Source organism: Lactuca virosa, chromosome 5 (genome assembly GCF_052849685.1).
Source record: "Lactuca virosa cultivar CGN04683 chromosome 5, Lactuca_virosa_CGN04683_v6, whole genome shotgun sequence".
Taxonomy (NCBI): Eukaryota; Viridiplantae; Streptophyta; class Magnoliopsida; order Asterales; family Asteraceae; genus Lactuca; species Lactuca virosa.
The window spans coordinates 329,181,770-329,205,999 of NC_136430.1; the positions used below are offsets into that span (position 1 = coordinate 329,181,770).

The following is a 24,230-nucleotide window of genomic DNA, read 5'->3' on the forward strand; positions in this document are numbered from 1 at the left end:
CTGCCCGATTTTCATTAAATCAGGTGAGTGTGTAGTCACTTTCATCTTACACATAGATATGAAGTATTTTATATAAAATATGTGCTATGTGTATATATGTTGTTTGTTTATTTGAGATGGATGTTGAATGAATGTTTTATACATGTTTAAAATGATTTAAAATGTATAAATATTTTATCTTCAAATATGTTGGGTAAAACATGGGTAGATAAAGTAGGAGGGATAAAAGTACAGTATAGATGTACGTTGGTAGCTATGAATTTAGTACAGTATAGATGTACGTTGGTAGCTACGGATTTAGTATGTTGGCAGCTATGGACTTAGTGCCTGTTGTATAAACCTTGGCGACGATGTGACTTCGTGCCTATTAGATAAACCCTGGCGACTATGAGACGTAGTGCCTATTGTATAAACCCTGGCGACGATGTGACTTCGTACCTATTAGATAAACCCTGGCGACGATGTGACTTCGTGCCTATTAGTTAAACCCTGGCGACGATGTGACTTCGTGCCTATTAGATAAACCCTGGCGACTATGAGACGTAGTGCCTATTGTATAAACCCTGGCGACTATGTGACGTAGTGCTTGTTGTATGAACCTTGGTAGCAATGGACTTTGGATAAATTCCTTAGGTCAATCCTGAGGAATGATTGGATGAAGGATAGTCGATTCTTGATCGACGTTTGTTAGTGCTTGTAGTATAAACCTTGGGCAACGATGGACTTCGTGCCTATTCCTTAGGAATGAGTGAGATTTGATTCTTAGGGTAAATCCTTAAGAAATAAATAAGATAATGGGGATTGGGTAATTGGGTTGATTGTTTGATGTTTAAGCATAATAAATTATTTATTGTGGGTTGAAAACCCTATATGCTCACCAGGCTCCCAAGCCTGACCCACTCAGTTTGTTTGTATCACAGGTATCGATACGAAGTTACTTTACACTGAGAGATTAAAAGAGATGTAGATCACTAGTGTAAGTTCTGTTTATGCTTATGTTTCTGTATTGACGATGACATCCCAATGGTTTAAGTGAATAAAATACATTTCTTCGAAAATGATTTGATAATATAATTATCATGTTTTTATGGGAGCAAATTCCGCAACACCCTTTTTAAAAGGATTACTCTGATTTTTATTTTAAAAAGCATAAACGAAATCGGTCTTTTCTGGCCGAGAAATTAGGGGATGTCACAGTAGATACACTGCATATCTTAAAGAAGTATCCAAGTGTAGATGCCCTGCACCTATCGAATAGGAATCGATCAATGTTCTTCCCCAAACTAGTCATAAGTGTGTGTGTGTCCATTTCTAGATCTGTAAGTTTGTATGTGTATCGATTTTAGGTGTGTAATATGTGAATGTGTAAGTGGAGGAAGGGGATTGTCGGAGATGAAGGGGTTTTGTCGGTGATGGAGAGTGCCAAAGATTAATCGAGTATCTGTATGTGTGTTGTGTGTATGTTGGGTAATCTTGAAGGTCCGATTTCAAATCCTTAGATCCATTGTAGTTACTCAAGTTCCTTGTACTTACACTCTCCCGATTTTCAGAAACATTTAGTTGAAGTTGTTGAAGATTTAGGTTAGGTATTTCATGGTTGTTAATGTGTGTTTGTGTGTGTTGATCGGGAAGAGAGAGAGAGAGAGAGAGAGAGAGAGAGAGAGAGAGAGAGAGAGAGAATATTATTTCATTTTTTTTCATTTTTTTTATTAAAATAAGAGAAAACATTATAAATGGTCTCTGTGGTAGTGAAATGACGAAAATGCCCTTCAATTAACGGACAAAACTTAACGGAGTTAGGGATAAGGACCAACTGTCAAAAGTTTTGAAAGCACAGGACCAACTATGACGTTTCTAAACCACGGGTACTAAACTTCAGATTTTGGGAAATCACAGGGACCATTTATAATGTTTTTTCTAGAAAGAATATATAGAAACCTTTTGTTGCATATTATAATGACGATTTTGAAATTTGTTGACAAAACTAAATCGTAATATGTGTCTAAATAAATACAAAACTAAAACTTAATTAACCAAATGTAACGTTAAGTAGTTAACCCTAAAACATAAATAAATAAATAAAAGTTTATTACTGTATAAAACTATTTTCTTCGTATAATTCTTTTAGCATCACCGAGTAATCGCCAAGGAAACGTATATCGAAACGGAGAATAGCGGTTGCAAGAGAGTTGTATGGTAGAAACAGCAGCGATGGAGGGTGGCCACAGAAGCGGCGACGCCGGGAGGGCGACGGCCGGAAGTGCCTCACCCGCTAGATCAGTCTCTGTCCTTTTCCAGTTTTCTTAAATACTGTCGAGCTAGGATTCTATAAATTTTCCAATGTAAACGAACTGTGAATAATTTTTGAATACTTTGTTATTAACTGTGCTAAGGAAGATGATGTTTGCCTAATAAATTTGATAATCACAGGTTTTATAACTTTAGTTGAAATTGTTACCGCCTTTTCGGTTAGCAAGGAAAATTGAGGATGGGGACGCAAAAGAAGAAGTTTGATTGATTTGACTCCTTTGAGGTATCGCTTCCAATTCAAATAATCATTTTGGAGAGTTGATGAGATTATTGGGTTAATCTGTGATGCACATAACTCATTTTTGGCTGATTGATTTGATTTGATTCTCATGATGCTTTTGTTTAGTGGTTTTCGACAACCCATGTTTTTTCAAGCTTCGCGAGATGTTTTTTCAAGCTTGGCGAGTGGAGACTCTCTTTTTTCCTCCGTCATCTATACGTGGATAAAAAAAATTATGAAGTTCAGTTGAGATATTCTTGTCTATGCATAACGTCTAGAAACAAGGGGAAAAAACCATCATACATTAAAGAAGTTGCTTAGCTTAGCAAGTTAGCATGGTATTTGGTTTAATGGGCTATATCTTATTGGCTAGGTTTAATGGGCTAGAATGGTATTAGCCTATTAGGTTTTGGATAGCAGATAAAAAAAAACTCATCCGGTAGCAAGACCAACTATACATGAATAAAAAGACAATCTAAAGAAAGACCGAAACCGAACTAGTCTAGATCTAGACCGGAGTTAAAAAGGGACCAGTTTGAAAAAAGAAGGGGACTGTTCTGAGACCGGTACCAAAAAATTCAAAGATCGATCCAAGCCAAGATCTGAAACCGACCTGAGAGCGGTCTAAAAAAAGAATGAAATCCAAAGTTTATATTCATATCATTTTTGTGTTAATGACACATACCTAACTTATCGCCTACTTTATTTTATTAAATTTTAATGTATCACCTGAAAACAAAACTAAAACACCGAAATCGAACTTAAAAATCCCCGAAATTGAATCGAAAAGATGCACACAAAGACAGTGAGACCAAACCAAAAAGGACCGAAACTTGTCCTAAAAATACTTATCCGAAAAAGACCGTATGGGATAGGTCCGAATAAAGACCAGACAATTATGAGGCTGGTCTTAAAAGAATGGAACCCGAGATCAACAACTAATGTGTAGTTCCAAGACCAACATTTATTTTAAGAGAAAATTAATCAAATGACCAAAAGAAGGGGGTGTTTGTAGCAAATGACCATGAAAAACATAAATTTATTAAATGACCACGACTTCGGCTGAGAGGGGCTTTGCGGAAGTCCTTACGCTCTGAGGAATCGAATACATGGGGAAAAGACAAAAAAAGTGCTTTTACATAGTTCCGCAGAGAGGGGCTCTGCGGAAATGAGTACACCTCTGCGGAACGCATGTACACCTCTAAGACATTTCCTCAGAGGTGTACATGCGTTCCGCAGAGGCGTACTCATTTCTGCAGAGGCCCTCTCTGCGGAACTGTGTAAAAGCACTTTTTTGTCTTTTTCCCCACGTGTTTGATTCCTTAGAACAATTTTCCCATTCCTCGGAGCGTAAGGACTTCCGCAAAGCCCCTCTCGGTGGAAGTTGTGGTCATTTAATAAATTTGTGTTTCCATGGTCATTTGCTACAAACACCCCCAACCTTTTGGTCATTTGATGAATTTTATCTTATTTTAAAGTTTATTAATCACTAAGAATAAATTACAATTTTGGTCCTTAAGCTATACATATGTTTACAACTTTGGCCCTAGTTTTGAAATTTTGATACCATACATCCTCATGGTTTCCAAATCCATCACTATTGGTCGCCGCCTCTGCTACTGTTGTATATCTCTGTTAGGAAGCCTCACGTGTCTTGCACACGATGGTTTTTTTGTCTATTCCCTCCCCATATGATCCCAACGTCCATATTTAAAATAGAACAAATTACTAAAATGGTCCCTGTTGTTTGCATAAATTCCGCGTTTGGTCCCTATAGTTTATTTTACACGTTTGGCATCCTTAACATTTGATTTTAATACGTGTTTGGTCCCTACGCCCGTCTGTCGTTAGCCCTCCCAGTTAATACACCCTACGTGCCTGGCACGCCAGGGGTATTTTTGTCTTTTTAAGAACGGTTTTCAAATACGAGATGAATCTAATCTTTCTTCTCTACACCTTCGACCTCTACTCTTCTTCTCTGCAACTCGTTGATTTCAGAAATTGATAATGGTGATAAGGTGTGATTGTGGTTATCCAACTGTTATACGAACTTCAACGACCAAGAAAAACCCTGAAAAGCGATTCTATTGTTGTATTGGACGGGTGATTTTTGGTTTAATCGATTCTACTACTTGATCTCAACACTTAATCGAAGTTACACCTAATTATTACAACTGCAGGGACCACGATGTGGGTTTCTATGTTGGGTTGATGAAGATACCACTGCTTGCTCTCAATACTTAATCACTAGCCAAAGCATACAAACCAACGTCCAAATCTGATAAAGGTTTTTTGAAGTGATAATATAACAACTTATCCTCCTCAACTTGATGAAGCTCCTTCATTATTTCATGAATTTTGTGAGCACATAATGTATCAATATCCAAAAGATCAATATATGTGACTTTTCCCTTCACGTATTTTCTGTCAGGGAACTCTGTGAACTCTCCACCATAGTGCAACTTGATGGAGAACACAGTCGGGTGACCACCTGTGGAGAGAAAAACTTAATCTTTACTCTCTTACATGTATGTTCTAAAATGAATCTGATGAACAAAAATTCTATGCTTACCATATGCTTCAAGAAGGTCGATTTCATCCATAGATGCTCTATTCTTCCATATAATCATCGTCGCTTGGGAGAGGGTTTTGACGTGAGGGTTTTCCAAAAAGGGTGATCAATTTGGGAGAGGGTTTTGACGTGAGGAAGAAGACGATCGGAATGGTACAAGACTAGAGTCTATTTCATATTAGGCGCCATGTTTAAAAAGACAAAAATACCCCTAGCGTGCCAGGCACGTGGGGTGTATTAACTGAGAGGACTAACGACAGACGGACGTAGGGAGCAAACGCATATTAAAAGCAAATGTTAGGGATCCCAAACGTGCAAAATAAACTATAGGGACCAAACACGAAATTTGTGCAAACCATAGGGACCATTTCAGTAATTTTTTGTTTAAAATATTGAATTAAAAAGCATCATCTTCCACCTTACACCTACACCTTATGACACTACTTTGACCTCTCTTCTGAAATTTCTTACATGAAACTCGATCAAGCAATATGGTGATTTTTCATAGTTGAATCCCAACAATCATGATCACATCATGGACTAACATTAACTCATGTAAATATAACAAAATCACGTTCTATGTTAGTTGGGTTGTTGAGTTTCTTCATATGTTTTCAATTTGACTAGTGTTTCGTGTGTTTTAGGGATCTTTTCGATGAAAATGTCACTGTCTTTTGGTAGGTTTAAGACAGAAAGTTGTAATGGTGGTGTGTTAATGTAATGGAAATCTCTTTTGGGATGAAACCTATATTTGTTAATAAAATTTTCACAAGGGTGAAGTTGTTTTCCAGGAGGTTTATCTAATATTAAACTATACATTGTTTGTAAGAATGATTATGTGATAATTTTGTGGAAGTTTTAGATCGCAACATATCACAGAGTGAACAATACAAAGGGTATTTATGTAATTATCATATCAATAAGAAATGTTATAAAAAGTATGAAATTGTGATGACAAATTGCGTAATGTTTGCTTCTTTTTGTTTTGAGAAATTGCATTAGACATTTGGTAAAACTATACATGCAAAGTAACTTTATTCGACTTTATTCGGTCAACGAGCAATAGATATTTGGTGGTTTTGTGATCAAGATTGCATTTTTTCTTTTTCATTCTCAAAATAAATTTGACAAACTGGATTGGTCAATAATTATATTGCACGGGTCCAAATACATGCAAAATGTGTCATACCAAATATTACAAATTGTTGCATAATAAAACCAAATAAACAAGTTTTGTTTAGACATTAACCAACAATGCGGCTATTGTCATTGTCTTGTAGTATATTTAAGATAATTATAATGTTTTATAACAAATTAATGTTATAATAAGTATTTCAAAGTTAATGACAACGACATAGTTACTTTTAATCTTATATATTTATTAATATTTTAATTATATTATAGTATCAACAATATATGAAAATTCACCTAGTATATTACAATATAGTCGATTTGACTTTAACCATATTATTTTGTAACCACGGAGTTTTCAACTTTTTGACTTTAACCATATTATTTTGTAACCACAGAGTTTTCAACTTTTTATTAGTACATGACATGCACGGGTCACTGTTGTGAACAAATGGTATCTGCTATGTGTCTTATTTTAATTTTTGCCAAAGCAAATTGTGTGTACTAACGGGTCTCGCCTAAACTCGCATAACGGGCCTCGCCCTAACTCGCATAACGGGCCCCGCCCAACATACAAAACATACAAGTATAACAAAGGTAATAGCATACAAAATAACTATCAGGCCCCGCCCAATAAACATATAAACTCATAACTTATGCACTAATCACAAAGATAAATAGCATACAAAATGGTTATTAGGCCCCGCCCGATAAACATATAAATACATAACATATGCAAGAGTCACGCAGACATCTAGCATCTAAACATAAGAAACCATGGGTCGGCATTGGTGCCTTTAACCCGCTAATCACAGTGAGGAAACTCACCTCGCCGACAAAATCCACAGCTAACAGCTCACACAGCCAACGAACGAGTGACATACACCTCCTAACAAACCATACAAGGTAAACCCTTAGTCAACCTTCTAAAAACAGCAATTTGACCAAAAGTCAACACTCAAATTCAACGGTCAAAGTCAACAATCAACAGTCAACATTTCCATCAGTTGACACTCACGTCGTGACCAGTCCTTGGTGACGTCGTGAGAACGCACTCAGCCAGATTCCAACTCAACTCGCTTCAACTCGGTCAACTCGGTCCCAGATGACCCACTCAGCAGACCTCACGACGTGAACCTTCCTTGGTCACGTCGTGAGCTCAGACAGTCAAAACATTCGCGTATAAACCACTCTCACGTCGTGACACTCCCTGTGTCACATCGTGAGCCACGTCTGATGTTAAATCCTAATGTCTTAAGTCCTTAATCCATTAAGTCATCCATTCCAACTTTCTAGAGGGCTTTCATACATCAAAAGCAACATAAAAATCTTTGCTTTATGGACATGCATGTCCAATGCATGTTTTGAACTTGATTAGGTCAAAATGGTGAAAATGAGATCCAAATCTCATTCATGGGACCAAAACTCAACCAAACCATAGATCTAGCACACCAAACCTCAAAGGGACCTCATGGATCCATAAAGTTGCCAACTTTATGGAATCCAACCATCAAACCACCTCCAACATGAAGAAAAAGGCATAAAAGTATAGATCTAGAAGAATAACACATAAATGTTGGAACTTGAGGACTTACCATGGTCCAATGTATGATCTTTAAGGTGGTGAGGGAACTTGCTTGTTGGATCTAAGCACCAAGAACATCTTTTTCTTCTTCAAAACACCAAAATCTTCATGAATGGATAAAAAGGAGAGGGGAGGCTCAAAATGGTGGAAGGGGGGCTAGGGTTTCTCTCAAGATGACCTAGATATGATGGAGGCTCATAAAATGCCCCAAAAACACGGAACCAACCCTTATATATGTTGAAAACCCTAAAAACTCGTGGGCATGGGCTGCACAGTTCTCATGTTGTGAGCCCTTAATGATCATGTTGTGAGCACAGTTTAAATCAGCATTTCCGTTTAATCGCTTCTCACGTCGTGAGCTCCAACTGCTCACGTCGTGAGTTCAGTTTTTCCTCGAATAGTCATAACTTCTTCGTTTCAACTCCGATTTCGACGATCTTTATATCCACGGAATGGTAATGAGAAGCTCTACACTTCTATCAACTCCCCCTTGCCATAAAAATTTCCAAACTAAAATCCAAAATTCATAAAATGCCTGAACTGCCACTTTACCGATATACCATTGGGCTCCAAAACACAAACCGACCTCCCAGATCATCTAAACTACATTACCCACACTCAAAGGGGTCTAGGTCTCTTTCCCAAAGGCCCTAAGCCTTATGATGACCGGTCCTCGGGTCACGGCCCTGAATTATGAAACGATTCGGAACAGGGCGTTACAAACAACATATAGTAGTTTACTAAAGAAAACATGATCTAGGAGTGACATCATTGAGCATAAGAAAAAAGCAGCCACTTTTCAATCTATCCTACCACCAGAACTATAATACTGCACAATCTTTGGATGGCTTAACCGACTCGGTAAAGAAACTTCCTGAAAAAATCAATAAATATCATTTAGCTAAATGGTTTTCAAAAAGGATAAGATCTGAGGAACGTGACATGTATTGGATTTCTCAATTTTGTCAACACCAACTATTTTCCATTGGAATCTGCCCAACTATTTGGAAGACCAAATCCCATGTTAGTTTGACAAAGCACCTGACCAACTCAAAAGTCTACGAAAAAATGGTAAGAAATTGTCCCATTTCATATATTTGTCATGGTTTCATTAGGGTCATCCATTATGAGATACCATAGGTGAAGAAGGTTTGAAATTTAAGAAATATACCACATTAGGACATGTAAAATCAAACGTCATGCAGAGATTGTTGATTCCGTTCCAAGGGTTTTGAGCAGGAAGTTCCTTTCCTACAAAACGATGAAATAAATTAAAGGTCAGATTATTATTTCTAAATGACGCCAATAATAACAAACAATAAATAAATAAATATATAAAATTGCGCTTTCTAAAAACTATGGGCTTGGAATTCCTTCTACCATTGATCTAAACAATGGAGTCACTTACAGTGGGGAATTGAACTTTGAATTTGGCAAGGGGCATATTCATCGATCACATAAATCAACTCTTTTGTATTACAATCTTCCATTGTAGCAACAATATTAAATTTCTCACCTAACATCTTCATACAACTATTACATAAATAGGTTAAACCACAGCATAATTCACACAAACTTAATAAAACTTTTACTTTTTTTTTTATTAACAAAATGTTTAGTACGTATCTTCAATCAAATGGCTTCAATCCATCTGAACTGTTCAGACCCATGTATTCATACAAATCTCTCTTAGGCATTTAATCAAACACATGACAAACACAATTGCAAACACAACCATATACATGGAAGAGAAAAAAAGTGATCACAAATTGGCTCTCAAACATGAAACAGAAGGAAACAGAAACTTTAGACCATAAGGTTTTATTCTTAAAAATTGTTTGTGCATCTTTTGACACAGAAGATGATGCATTATATCGAAATTATAAGTTGAAAAGCTAAAAAATCTAAAAAAAAATAGCCAAAATAGTCAAACAACCTCAGCAAGTGCATCATAAGACATCGCTGCAACTTTCAACCTCTAGATGTTGTTTCATGTGTACAAATTTAAAAATTACCCAAAATAGTTAAAAATGAAACCCATGGATGCTGTTGTATGTGTAAAAATCAAATGGATAGATGAAATATTAATTTATATGTATGGATTAGTATTAAAATGGTCATTCATTACTAAGTTCGGGTGTGCAAAACTATTATCAACAATATCTAATTAACAATTTCGTTTGACACAACCAAAAAAAATACCCGATTCATTGTAAGTTACCAAATCTTGAAGGCCATTAATCATCAAAAAAATTTGGTTGTTATTTCTTGTACTTACAACCAACATTTTTTAGAGTTAGATGCAACAAATAGAGGTTATAGAGCACTAAAAGAGAATCTGAAGAGGGCACATAGAATTTTGATCAGCAAGCTCCTCTATATCCAAAGACGAACTCTTTCATTTCTCAGCCTCCATTTGCATTTGTGTATCAACCTTTTTTAATATTTATATAGAAAAAAAGTAGGTAAAGAACAACACAAAATCGGTTTCTACAATAAAAAAATCATAATGTGATAAAGAAAGTCACACAAGCATTTCATCGAACACTTATTGTGCATAAGAGTTAAAATTGCCAACTTTTTCGATCAGGTGAAAAACACTTCACGGAAACCCATAATTACTTCTGGGAATCATGATAAAAAAAACAGATTAGAATTGAGGTAAATCCGAAAATCCATTTGTGAATTTCTTCAAGTCTATCTGAAAAACAGGAATTACACATTTGGAATAACAAATGACGGAATTACCTTTGGATCTTTGAACGAAGAGAGATGCAGAAACTGATGAAGTGGAGATTTATAACATATGGGGGGTGTGGATGTAGGACTGACATCAAGTCCAACGATGTCGCCAACTATATCGATTCCGGCCTGATCGATTTCTTCTCTGACTCTTCCCCTTCCCTTTTCTCCAGTACTACCGAAGAGGATGTTGATGAAGCAATCAGAGGCGGTGGATACATGTAACCATCTCTATAATCATTTATTGGAGGTCATAGCGGTGGGCAGGAGAAGAACATGTATAGTTTGGAAGACGGAAGTGGTAGAAAAAGGGAAGTGGTCGTCACAATTCGATCGACTGTTGAAGCATGAGGATGCGAGAAACGGTGGTGGAGTACATAAGTCATATCTATCAGTGGAGAGAAGGCGGTGGAAAGTATCAGAACCGATAGTTTTAGCCAAGCAGAGAAAAAGGTAGAAGGGGGAATATTGAGGGAGTCGGGAATGGATCTGGAGAAAAAAGAAGGGGGATGCGGTGGATTTCATTGGAGGATATGAAAATTGGAGGAAAAAACGGTGGATAAAAGAGAAGAAAAATGCATGTCCTATGGTGTCAGAAGCGGATGACATTGCTCACTGAAGCCTCAAGTCCATGCAAGTCAATGCAAAGAAAACCACCGACTCCAAACTTCCAAACTTGCTACCGTAGACAACCTAGAATTAATAGTATATATAATGTAAGTTTAATATTAACTCTTTATTTTTCAAAATAATATATTCTATATTTGTTAATTTCAATGGATTCAATATATATATATATATATATATATATATATATATATATATATATATATATATATATATATATATATATATATCCGGTAAGAATTTTTTTTTTTTTTGTAAGAAGGTAAGAAATTTTTTTCTACATATTTTTTAGACGAACAAAACAAATGAATCACTAGATGAATCAAAAATAACATGATTCACAAAAAAAAATTCTCAAAAAAAACATCTCGATAATTCATTTATACAATGATTTTGTTGTTATTCACTAAAATTGTTATAAAAGTGAATTTTTTCTTAATTTACTTAAAAATGAATCATGGTGATGTTTTTTTGGGAATTTTTTCTTGTGAATCATCTAATGATTCATTTTGTTAGTTCGCTAAAAAAATATGTAGAAAAAAAGGTTTTACCTTCCTACCAAAATTTTCCTTCTTATTTGATCTTGACTATATATATATATATATATATATATATATATATATATATATATATATATATATATATATATATATATATTAAAGTAGGACACCTCTTAGGAGGGTACTGTTCGTGAGGTTATCTTACCTGGGTTACTCTACCATGGTCACCGCTCTCTATTCTTCTCTTTGATTCCATCGCCTATCGACTCTAGATTCCAATGGCATTGACTCCAGATTCAATGACATCGATGTCTAAGCTAATAGGGATTAGATTGTTGTCCACCTCTTCTTCTTTCGCTTATTTACCTAGGTTAATCTCCACCGCTTTTCTTTATCTGCTTTTGTTGTACCTCATGCCGTTTTCTTCTCTATCTCAACAAGAATTGATTTTTTCCTCATCGTCACCGCTCCACCAAGGCTGTGCGTCGTCGCCGCTTTCGCCGAAACCCGCTCCTTCCACTCGCCTGCCTACCGCCTCTCTTCTGCTTCCACATTTACCATCACCACCGTCTGCTCCCATTCGTCTCTACCGACTCTTAGGGTTGGTTTTCACCATCACTCATCTGAACATCTCTCAAAACGCCAATCCCCATCACCGGTGGATGCTTCCTTGATATTTAGATGTGCTCCATAAAGTTTTTTTCTGATTTTCTAGGGTTTTTGTCTAGCTTACATGTTAAGATCGACAACACCACCGGAGGAACCGATAAAGCAGGAGGTGGCGAAAACCAACGGTGGAAACCGGTTGTTGGTTGCAGCCTTCTTCCGATTTACAGACGAATCGGAAGTGGGATAGATGGAGATTTGTTGATGTATACAAAAAAGGCGATTTTGGTAGCATCAGAGGTGAAATCCTTATCTTCTTAACGAAGCTTTGGATCCCTGGGTAAGTGCCCTGTCTTACCTTATGTATATATATTCATATAATTGTCTTTTTTACTCAAATCTATGTTATTGATGTTCAATTCCCTCCTACTTAACAAATCAGAAAATCTACCATGTAACAGTTGAGGTATGTGTGGCCACTGCAATACACTCCGTCAAGCACGTGCTCTCGAAGATCAATTGATTTTTGGCGGCGTCAGCGCTGCTAAAATCACTCTCACCAAAGGCCCTCCGGTTACACCTCTGGATGAAAGGTTCTCTACATCCTCTTCATTTTCAATCAAAATTCCTATTTTTCCTTTTACAAAATTATATTTTTTGTGAAAATGTTATCTGTTGGTCTCATCGTAACGTGGCTGCATAAACTGTTTGAAGTGTGTATATAGACTATAGCTCTTTGCCTTCCATACCTCGATCACGTATATCAACCTTCAATTTAGATTTAGGTCTCTTCCATAGTTTGTAGTTAGGTCAATAGTTGGAGTTATGATAGGATCGTTTTGCAAGAATTTGAGTAACATATCTCGCTCTATTTTTTTCAATAATATTGAAAGCAGGGGATGTAAATGATGAGTCAAGCTTCACTTCTAATCTCATTCTGGGGGTATGCCTTAGAGACTGCAACCTACATTTTTAATCTTGTCCCAACTAAGAAGGTTGCCAAAACACCTCACAATATGTGGACAGGGAAGGTTCCCTCGTTAGCACATATCAAGGTTTGGGGTTGTTAAGCTTTCGTTAGACGAGAGACTCACGACAAGCTTGAACCTCGAAGTGAGAGATGTATTTTCATCGGTTACCCACAAAAGTCATTTGGATATTTGTTTTATAGACCTAGTGACAACGTGGTCTTCGTAGCATGAAGGGGAGTCTTTTGCGAGAGAGAGCTCATATGCAAAGAGGACAGTGGGGGTACAATTGATCTTGAAGAAATTCAAGACTCAAATGATGAAGGAACCTCTGAAAATGCTAGGGCTCAACCTGTGGAAGAAATTCCAGTTGAACCAATTGACGAGTCATTACCTCTTAGGCATTCTAGTAGAGTTAGCATTCCGCCTGTCTTTTATGGTTTCCATATAATGATAGAAGGTGATACATTTATCAGTGATAATACACTAGTAGATTTGGATGAACCCGCTAACTACAAGGAAGCAATGGCGGGCCCTGAGGCTGCTAAGTGGAAAGAGGCAATGGACATCAATATCAAGTCCATGTATGACAACCAAGTTTGGAATTTGGGTGACAATGTACCAGGTCGTACGACAGTTGGGTGCAAATGGATCTTCAAGAAGAAGACCGACATGGATAGAAAGGTACACACTTTAAAAGCTCGACTGGTTGCGAAGGGCTTTACTCAAACCCCATAGGTTGACTATGATGAGACCTTATCACCAGTAGCTAAGATTAAATCTATTAGGGTAATATTGGCCATAACTGCGTTTCATGACTATGAAATTTGGCAGATGGATGTCAAAATCGCTTTCCTTAATGGGAAGTTGGTTGATGATGTTTACATGAGTCACTTAGAGTGTTTTGTGGATGCAAAGTATCCCAATAGAGTGTGTAAGCTTGAGAAATCAATCTATGGATTGAAACAAGCTTCTCGCAGATGGAATCTTTGCTTTGACGAGAAAGTTAAAGAGTTTGGCTTCTCTAGAAGTGAAGATGAATCTTGTGTATATTTCAAAGCTAGTGGGAGTATAGTAACCTTCGTGGTATTGTATGTTGATGACATACTTCTTATAGGTTACGACATTCCAACCTTGCGAGAAGTTAAGTCTTGGCTTGGAAAGTGTTTCGCTATGAAATATCTGGGAGAGACTGCTTATATTCTAGGGATAAGAATTTTGAGAAACATGAGCAAAAGACTAATTGGACTTAGTTAAAGTATGTACTTGGATAAGGTGTTAAAGCGTTTTAGCATGGAAAATTCCAAGAAAGTTGAGTTACCTATCTAGAGCAATACCAAACTGAGTAAGACTCGGAGTCCAAGTACAGATGTCGAGATAGTGGAAATAAGTCGAGTTCCATACGCTTCCACCATTGGATCGATCATGTATGTTATGACATGTACTCGACCTGATGTGGCCTTTGCTTTGAGCATGGTTAGTCGATATCAGGGAAATCCAGGTAGAGCTCATTGGATAGCAGTCGAGAATATTCTTAAGTATCTGGGAAGAACTAAGGACTGGGTCCTTGTGCTTGGTGGCAGTGATAACTTAAAAGTGATTGGGTATAGTGACACCAGTTTTCAGACAGACAGAGACAGCTTCCGTTCTCAGTCTGGTTGGGTATTTACCTTAAATGGAGGAGCGGTAACTTGGAAAAGTTCCAAACATGAGACGGTGGCTAATTCTACCTGTGAATCAGAGTACATAGCAGCAAGAGAAGCATCGAAGGAGGCTATATGGTTGAAGAACTTCATCGGAGACCTTGGAGTTGTGCCATCCATAAAGGAGCCAATGGAGATTTTCTGTGATGATGAAGGAGTGGTTGCCCTGGCAAAGGAACCGAGAGATCATGGCAGATCGAGACATATCAACAAAAAAATACCATTTTATCAGACATAGAGTAGAAGAATGACACCTCATCGTGAAGAGGGTATCATCATAAGAGAATCCTGCAAATCCCTTCACAAAGGGTATGAGTAGGATTAAGCACGTTCAACATGCAAGGAGCATTGGTCTGAACAATGATATTAGTTTTAGTAGTTAGATAGGTATTTAGAAACTTGTAACAAAGTAAATGCAATTGACTTTTGATGAGCAAGTAATAAAGAGTTATTTATAAGTAGTGTTTACTATATTTTGTCAATTGTTTATTATTGTGTTTCATTTTGCATGTTTTACTTCGCGAATAATCTGGTTATTCAAACATCCACAGTCGATCATACTTTTGGAAGTAAGTAGTGAATAAATACTGTCATGAATTGGATTGTAGATTGTCTAAAGAGTTTTAGACAAAGCAATGGCTTTGATGTAATGTTCATGAGTACTTTGAAATGGAGATTTAAGTATTGGATTAACCCGCGCTGTGAGAATTAGTTCATGGAATTTATCTTCTGAGACAATAATATCCTATAATCTTTAAACGGAGATATATAAGTCGTGGTTTACAAATCAATTGTGCATTGATAATATGTAAACACATTAGTAACTTGATGTTATAAAACGTATTGTTGTGCGTGATTTGGTGAGTAAATAGCACAAGCATATAAGTAAAAGTTTATATGTTCCTTTTTTTCTTAATGGGAAAAAGCGATATCTTGGGCCACTCGATGATTTGGTGTTGACTTATAGTGTCGGGCCCAGCCCGGACTAAATTGATATGTTCGATTATTAGTTATTTGTCATTACAGATCAGAAACTGGGAAACAAAGTATTAGACAATAAGATTGATTATGTTCCATGTCGTTTGTCCACATGATATATTGCAGAACAAAGGATTATATGATCACTTATCTTAGGACACGTAACTAACTAATTCAGAGTTCGACAACAGCTTTGAGAGCTACAATTTGGTGATCTGTTTAAAGTTATACTGGCAACTATAATTATTAGACTTATCCAAGAGGGAGACTGTTGGATTAGGTGTCTAAGCCCATAACTATAATTAACTATAATTGGTATATACTTGAATTGATAGTAGCACAGTCGTTTTGGGTTGCCTTCAAAACTAGCAACTAAATAGGATGACTTTTGGAGAGAGAGGTTGAATTTATCATTTGATTAATAAATTGAAATAAATAATTTGTTAATATCTTATGAGAATAATATATTAATTAGAAATAACAATATTTAATTAATATTTAATCTGAAATTAATTGGAATTAATTTTGGGATTAAAAGAATTAATTAAAAGTGTAGGGGCTAAAGTGCAATTGTTCAATAGTTGAGCAAGAGGTTCCAGTACCTTCCTAGGAAAGGAGGTTGATAGTTTTCATATGGATAATCTAGGGTTTCTAGATTATCCCATGTGGATAAATGTGGAGCTGGATAATTACCAATTTGAAATATTAATATTATATTCAGATTAGGGTTATCCAGGACATCCTATCTGCACTATAAATAGACCTCTAACCCTCATGATTTTCGGCCACTTGAAACCCTAGAAGAATAGCCGAAATTCTTAAGCCTCTTTTCCTCTCTCCTCTCTCATCCTCTTGTTAGTGTTGGGTGTGATCTACTAGAGGCACGACACTTATGGTGCTTGCTCTTGAAGCTTCAACAACACCAAGGATTTGTATTGTTATTTCCATATAACAATTAAGGTATGTTTTCTTAACCTTGTTCGTGATTTCGAAAATATACTAGTAGAATTAGGTTTTCCATTTGATGTTTTAAAGTTGTATGTTACATTAGAGAAAACATAGATCAAGAATTAGGGTTGCATGCACACATAGGTTTTTGTTTGTTATGCTCAAAACCAACAATCTTATCCCTCTATCGTTGTTGATTTAATTCTTTCATGTTCAGGTAATGTGATCATTTGTCAGCTTTTATGATGTTCAAGTTTTAATTTTAAGTCTTTCATTGCAAACTCAAAAGTTTTATATTTTGAAACTTGATCTTGAACACCATGTTTCCATCAATTGGTACCATCATGCATGTTTAGATCATCCAACTTTATTGTGGACCCTGGATTAAACTTACGTATTTCCTCACCATATGACCACAATATGGCATAATGCTCTTTTAACTTACTTTCTATCTCACCAATTGCTCTTTTCTTTGCTCTTTGATACTGGCTAACACAAACATTTAGGCTATACTTCTCTTTTATATCCTCTTGCAATTCTCTACAACTCAAATTTAGTTTTTCCAATATTTGCTTGGAATAGTTGTTGGCAATCCCGTTATCTGTAACAAGTGATCCACGATGCAAATTTCTAGAGCAATTATGGTATGGTATCAAGCTTTTAATCTGGAAAGATCTCTCTTTGGTCATCCACGTAGCCCGAAATCTAAATGGACACTATACTTTACTCCTCTTTTCCCACACCTAACCAATAATCTTTCTTTATATGATTTTTTATACCACAAACCATAACCATGGTCCATAATATAGTTTGTTAGACACTCCTTCAGTTCTTTTGGATCTTTAAACTTCATCCCAAGAACCAGTTTCATTGACCTTCAAGGTATAGAAGGGTTATGAGTAGTGTATACAATTTCATCAAGATCATCATCAGAAGTAGAATCATGTTGACCACTTTCTTGCTCAACAACAAACTATGTGCAAAAATAACTATCATCCTTACTCTTTAGCTTGATTATGTCATCTTCTTCTTCATGGTCCACATATATTCCATCAAACAAAGCATCATCACTTGACTTTACTATTTGATCGTCATCTACCATGTATCATATTAAATATTCACCATGAATATCAACATATAAACTGATTCTACCAACAATATAAGCATGTCGAAGGAATTGTTGGTAATCAAGAACACATTGTAGCTTCCTTAGTCTAGTTGCTATGTTTGGTCTTGGAATACAATAATAAACATGTCTACAAAATTCCCCGATGAGCTTTCTCAAGAATTATAAGAATGAGTTGTACTCCATTAAACCAAAATTAACACCATTTACCATAATGATTTTCGGATGGTGATATTTCATTGGTTTAAGGACAAAACACCCATAGTGATGTACGTCGGCTGTAATAAGCCCATCCATCTAGCTGACTCCACTGTTCGACGTCGACTGGTAATGCATTTCTTACAAGAATTTTAGGGGTTTTATAATAGGGTTTAGAATTTCGATCAAAGAGTTTGCACCGTTTACGGTGCAAGAGCAATTTGGGGGTTCGATGTTTGATTAGGGAAAATGATTGTAAAAAGGGTTTTAACGGGTTTGTTTAACGTTCGTTAAGGAGGAAAAGGATTTTTACTGGTTTTACCTTGGATAACAGGTTAACATAAGTAAAAGGGACAATGTTACCATCTAAAAACATAAAACCGTTTAACCGACAAATTTAAGACATTCTGAATGAAAAGTTACTTGGCAAAGAACCCTCTTTAATAGTATGTATCTATCTAGATGTCTTTCTTAAAATTCTATACCGTTGGTTTAGCCCTCATATTTCCAGATATTTACAGATGTACCCTCGCGTTTCACACACGTGTGCCCGAAGCCCTCAGCTTGGTTGCTTGCGGATTTATATGCCCTGGAAAACACTTATCTCAACCCTCTCTCTGTTTGGCTTACCTCTCTCTCATTCATCCCGCCGTAACCTAGCGGCGATCTAGCCATTCTCTGGTCGGATCTCCGACTAATCTATCCATACCTATTATCCTTCCCTCTCCTCTCTCTCTAGCTACCTGTACCCATTTCAAAAACAAAACAAAAAACAAGCATCTACAAAAAAGCGAAAAAATTTCTAGGGTTTCTGCGGTGTGTTTTGTTGTAAGTTGAATTTTTATCTGAGTTTCCCTTCTATCTATCTATTAAGATTTGAAATAAGAAGGGGGAGAGGGAAGTTACAAAAGCAAAAAAAAGAGAAAAATACCTGGAAAAGAGAAAATTTTTGCTAGGGTTTTGAGATGGCGGCGCAAGTTCTTCAACCTCAATCGGTGAACGGTGGTGCTGCATCTGGTGGCAACGCTCAGCAGTTTGTCCCGACGTCGTTGTATGTCGGTGATTTGGAGATGAACGTCACCGATTCGCAACTGTTTGAGCTGTTTAGCCAGCTAGGTCAGGTGGTTTCGGTTCGAGTTTGCAGGGATTTGTCTACTCGACGATCTCTTGGCTACGGCTATGTCAACTATGTGAACCCACAGGATGGTTAGTTCCGCCGAAATCTATTTTCTTTAGTGAAATGTGTATAATCTGTCTAACTTGCTAGCGTTTCGCTTTCTTCTGATAGTACTTGATTTCATTTAGCAATAATAGTAGCTGAAAGTCGAATCTAATATGCAAATAAGTAACTGGATTCGTTTTTGATGAAGACGAAATTAAAAACCTAGAATATAAATGCATTGTGTCAAACATTTGGATTGATCTTCAAGATTTATGTCTCAAACTCCATTTATGTTAATGACAGCTGCAAGGGCGATAGAGGTGCTGAACTTCACACCTCTCAATGGAAAGGCTGTTAGGATAATGTATTCCCATCGTGATCCCAGTGTACGCAAGAGTGGATCTGGGAATATATTTATCAAGGTATCTAAACATCTAAATCTATCTCACTCTGTATTTGTTTTCTTCATTACTGATTGATCTCTTGTTTGTTTCTTGAATGTCACAGAATTTGGACAAGGCAATTGACCAAAAAGCACTTCATGACACCTTCTCTACATTTGGCAACATCCTTTCTTGCAAGATTGCTACTGACATGACTGGTCAGTCAAAGGGCTATGGGTTTGTGCAGTATGACACTGAGGAAGCTGCACAACAAGCCATTGAGAAGCTGAATGGCATGCTTCTGAATGACAAGCAAGTGTTTGTGGGCCCCTTCCTACGTAAGCAAGAAAGAGAATTGGCTGTTGACAAGAGCAAGTTCACTAATGTCTTTGTTAAGAACCTGTCTGAATCAACAACAGATGATGACTTAAACAAAGCATTCAGTGAATACGGAACAATCACAAGTGCAGTTGTGATGAGGGATGCAGAAGGCAACTCCAAATGCTTTGGTTTTGTTAACTTTGAGAATGCTGAAGATGCTGCAAAAGCTGTAGATGGTCTTAATGGACAGAAGTTTGATGATAAAGAATGGTATGTTGGAAAAGCCCAGAAAAAGAATGAAAGAGAACAGGAACTGAAACAACGATTTGAACAGACCATGAAGGAGGCTGTTGACAAATCACAAGGGCTGAATCTTTATATTAAGAATCTTGATGATACCGTTTCTGATGAAAGCCTCAAGGAGTTCTTTACTCCTTTTGGTACCATAACTTCTTGCAAGGTCTGTTAATCAAGAATCATCAGATACAAACTAATTTCATAAACTGGTTATTAATTGTATCTGTTTAATTATCAGGTCATGCGGGATCCTAATGGAACTAGCAAAGGATCAGGCTTTGTTGCATTTTCCACTTCTGAGGAAGCTTCTAGAGCTGTAAGCAGATGTTTTTGTTTATTATGTTTGGATATTTTATGTAAGAGGTTATAATTTTATATCTAATTTTATAGCTGACTGAGATGAATGGGAAGATGATTGCTAGCAAGCCTCTTTATGTTGCTCTTGCTCAACGCAAAGAGGACAGAAGGGCAAGATTGCAGGTTTGTTTACAAATTAATTTTTTTGTAAACTGAATTTGTGTTCATTTTTTTTATATAAAAATTGGTGATGGTTTAATTTGTATGAAAGCAGGCACAGTTTTCACAGATGAGACCTATTGCAATGGCACCTGCTCCTGGTGGTCCCCGCATGCCAATGTACCCTCCTGGTGGTCCCGGTCTTGGTCAACAAATGTTTTATGGTCAAGCTCAGCCTACCTTCATTCCTCCCCAAGTAATTCCAATTCAAATTCCAATTCCAATTCCAATTCCATCTTTTTGTGAAAAGAATCTTGAATTATGATTTTTTATTGTGTGTGGATACAGCCTGGTTTTGGGTACCAACAGCAACTAGTTCCAGGGATGAGGCCAGGAGGGGGCCCAATGCCGAACTTCTTCATGCCAATGGTTCCGCCAGGTCAGCAAGGACAGCGTCCAGGTGGCAGGCGAGGTGGCATGCCCGGTCAACAGAATCAGCAACAGCCCGTCGCCCTCATGCAACAACAGATGGTCCCACGTGGGCGGATGTACCGTTACCCACCTGGACGCAATGTCGGTGAAGTTCCAATGGGTTCCATTCCGTACGACATTGGAAACGGAATGCCACTTCGTGAGGCCGGAATGGCACAGCCGATTCCGATCGGTGCTTTGGCTTCTGCTCTTGCAAATGCTTCTCCAACAGAACAAAGAACAGTAAGTTTTTTCTTTTAATGTTGTTTTTGTTGAAGAATTGGATTTGGATAGGGGGTAAAAGTGTAAATATGATGTATTTGGTTGTGCAGATGTTGGGGGAGAGTTTGTACCCGTTGGTGGAACAGGTGGAGGGAGAGTCGGCTGCTAAGGTGACAGGGATGCTGCTGGAGATGGATCAGACAGAGGTGCTTCATTTGTTGGAGTCTCCGGAAGCTTTGAAGGCAAAGGTGGCTGAGGCTATGGATGTGTTGAGGAATGTGGGTGGTCATGGTCAGGGTGGAGTTGGAAGCCCTGCTGATCAGCTTGCTGCTTTGTCCTTGAATGACGGCATTGTTTCTTAAACTAATCGATGTCTGAGGTTTTGAGACTTTAGAGATTATGTTTGGATTTATTATTCGGTTTTTGGTTGTTTGACTTGAGTGAGTTGTTAGGAGTTTCTTTTGACTATTTAATATTTATGTGTGGTTGAATTTTGAGATGGTTTCTTATCTCTTGCTCTTGGTTGGTTGCTTTATTTAATTTTCTTACCTGTTTCCATAATATTGATGAGATGCTTGTTAGGGCCTAGGGTTATTTGAAATATCTCAAATAGGGGTGTAAGTGAGCCGAGCTATTCGGGATCGACTCGTTAAAAACTCGACTCGAGATCGAATTAAACGAGCCTGAGCCGAGCTCGAGCCTAAATATGAGGCTCGTTTATTAAACGAGCTCGAGCCGAGCTTCAATTAATGGGCTCGCGAGCCTAAACGAGCTTAAACGAGCCTCTATATATATTTTAATTAAATATAGGGTAAGGATCAAATGAGAACTGAGAACGCGAGAACAGTTCTGGACCAATGAATATATAAGGGTATATTAGTAATTGTATATTTTAATTAAATTAAAATAAAATAAAATTTAATCAAATTCCCTTAAATTTAAGATCATTTACCAAAAAAAATATTCTATTTTTTATTTTACTTATTAATGGAATATAAAAAATATTTTTCCAAAATTTATTTTAAAACTGAAAAAAAATTCTAACAAATCATTTTTTTCCCCTGATTTCAAGTAAATTATACATCAATCGTAAATGGATAAAAAACTAAACTATCAATCATAAATGATTATATTATAATTTGACTTTGTATATTTATATCGACACAATTCTACTTAATGATTAAAATCACTTTGAAACCATGTATTCATATTTAAATGCACATCTTCATTCATAAATATAAAATAATATATTTTTTTTAATAAATACAAATATAATTGTACTTGAATAAAGAACATCATAAAAATAAAAAAATCAATACATTTGTAATCTTAATTGAATAGAACACAAATTAGAGATAAAACATTAACTTTGCAAAAAATATATAAACAAAACACATTTACAATCATATATGAATACAATTAATCACAAATGAAAATTACAATGTCTCAATATAAATAAATTTCGACTCCTTCCAAGTTGTTATCCATATGCATTCATCCTTCATCCTTATAATCCTTTAGTCCATCCGTTTTAACTAGATCAATCTACAAGAAATCAAAGATTTTTTTTGTATTATTTGTTCACAAAGTGCTTAACTCATTAACCAATTTGTTTTTTAAATTGCATTATTAAATCAAAATGTAATAAACAAAAAAATAGATTATCATTAATGAATAAAATTAAAAAAAAAAACAGAAAGTTGAAAATCAATCTTACAACAATAAAAAATGATTACAGTGTATTCATGTACTTAAAAGTTGACAGATTATAATGTATTTTTTTATTCAACATTGATTACTAACTTAGGCTTACCTACACATAAATGACTAAATTGAAAAGATTTAATCCCTTGTTTTAAAAGAAGTAGAAAACGACAAAAGCACAGCAGTTGCAGAATTGAAAAAATATTACATTCCATTTTCATCTGTAATCAACGATTCAAAAAATGATTATAGAAAAAAATATCAACTATATTTCATCTGTAAACCGATCTAATCACGTTATAAAAACTATCAATTTCAATTTACCTTTACTATCAAATTCTCGGTATTCACTGCAACCATTTGATTGATTTTCCCATTCCTCACCTTCATTACCTTTAATAATCAAGACTCATTGAAAATCGCAACAACCTTCTCCCTTTTCTTACTGAAATGAATTACAGTATTAGTCAAACTACAACAAAACAATTCACAAATCAGAAAAAAAAGCATACCTTGATCCAAACAACAAACTCAAATTCACAGCATCACGAGATACAAATTAGGGAGAAAGAGAGGCAGCGACGGCAACGCACGAAGAAAGAAGAAGAATGAGGCGACATAAGTAGGTTGTGATGAAAAAGAGCATCAGGGCGGAGATTAGGCAGGGACGACAACGCAAAATGGTGCTCACTTCGGCCCTGAAAATCGATTCAGCACCTGGAGCCTCTTGATCTTCTCTATTCATCGAGACCTTCATAGAAAATGATAAAAGATGAAGGTTGTAATGATGGTTTTGGAAGTGTATGGTGGTGACGGCTCAATTAGGGTTTAAAGTTTGAAATTTGTATTTAGAGAGTGAGAAGAAGAAGGATACGTGAGGGGAAGAGAGAGAGATTCCAACAACTTGACAAAAATAGGCTAACATGTAATGACCATATTACCCTTTAGACTATTAAAAATTTACAATCTCGTCCCATGACTTTTAGAAATTTACAATTTC

At 36.4% G+C, this 24,230-nt stretch overlaps 1 protein-coding gene and 1 long non-coding RNA gene across 3 annotated transcripts; one reads left to right on the plus strand and one right to left on the minus strand.

The window, feature by feature from the left end:
* Positions 1-6,867: 6,867 nt before the first annotated feature.
* On the minus strand, positions 6,868-11,192 carry LOC145114370 (uncharacterized). Its single transcript, XR_013710975.1, has 3 exons — positions 10,567-11,192; positions 8,990-9,069; positions 6,868-8,692 (listed from the first exon to the last, which is right to left on the minus strand). It is a non-coding gene; the product is annotated as an uncharacterized LOC145114370 (long non-coding RNA).
* A 7,611-nt stretch (positions 11,193-18,803) lies between these two features.
* On the plus strand, positions 18,804-22,035 carry LOC145115472 (polyadenylate-binding protein 2-like). Of its 2 annotated transcripts, none has more exons than XM_079051764.1 (8): positions 18,804-19,420; positions 19,680-19,798; positions 19,884-20,540; positions 20,616-20,693; positions 20,768-20,857; positions 20,946-21,089; positions 21,182-21,547; positions 21,637-22,035. In XM_079051764.1, exons 1-8 carry the CDS (start codon positions 19,180-19,182, stop codon positions 21,886-21,888), a joined length of 1,947 nt encoding a protein of 648 aa, XP_078907890.1. In that variant the 5' UTR covers positions 18,804-19,179; the 3' UTR covers positions 21,889-22,035. The 2 variants fall into 2 exon arrangements, with proteins under 2 accessions (XP_078907890.1, XP_078907891.1); XM_079051765.1 differs by having other exon boundaries at positions 18,805-19,420; positions 20,949-21,089.
* Positions 22,036-24,230: the final 2,195 nt, after the last annotated feature.

Excerpts from the sequence above, each read along its gene's own strand:
- LOC145115472 (XM_079051764.1), top strand. The coding sequence starts at position 19,180 with ATGGCGGCGCAAGTTCTTCAACCTCAATCGGTGAACGGTGGTGCTGCA. Across the intron at positions 19,421-19,679 it reads CTATGTGAACCCACAGGATG|CTGCAAGGGCGATAGAGGTG; the intron begins GTTAGTTCCGCC and ends TGTTAATGACAG. Across the intron at positions 20,541-20,615 it reads GTACCATAACTTCTTGCAAG|GTCATGCGGGATCCTAATGG; the intron begins GTCTGTTAATCA and ends TTTAATTATCAG.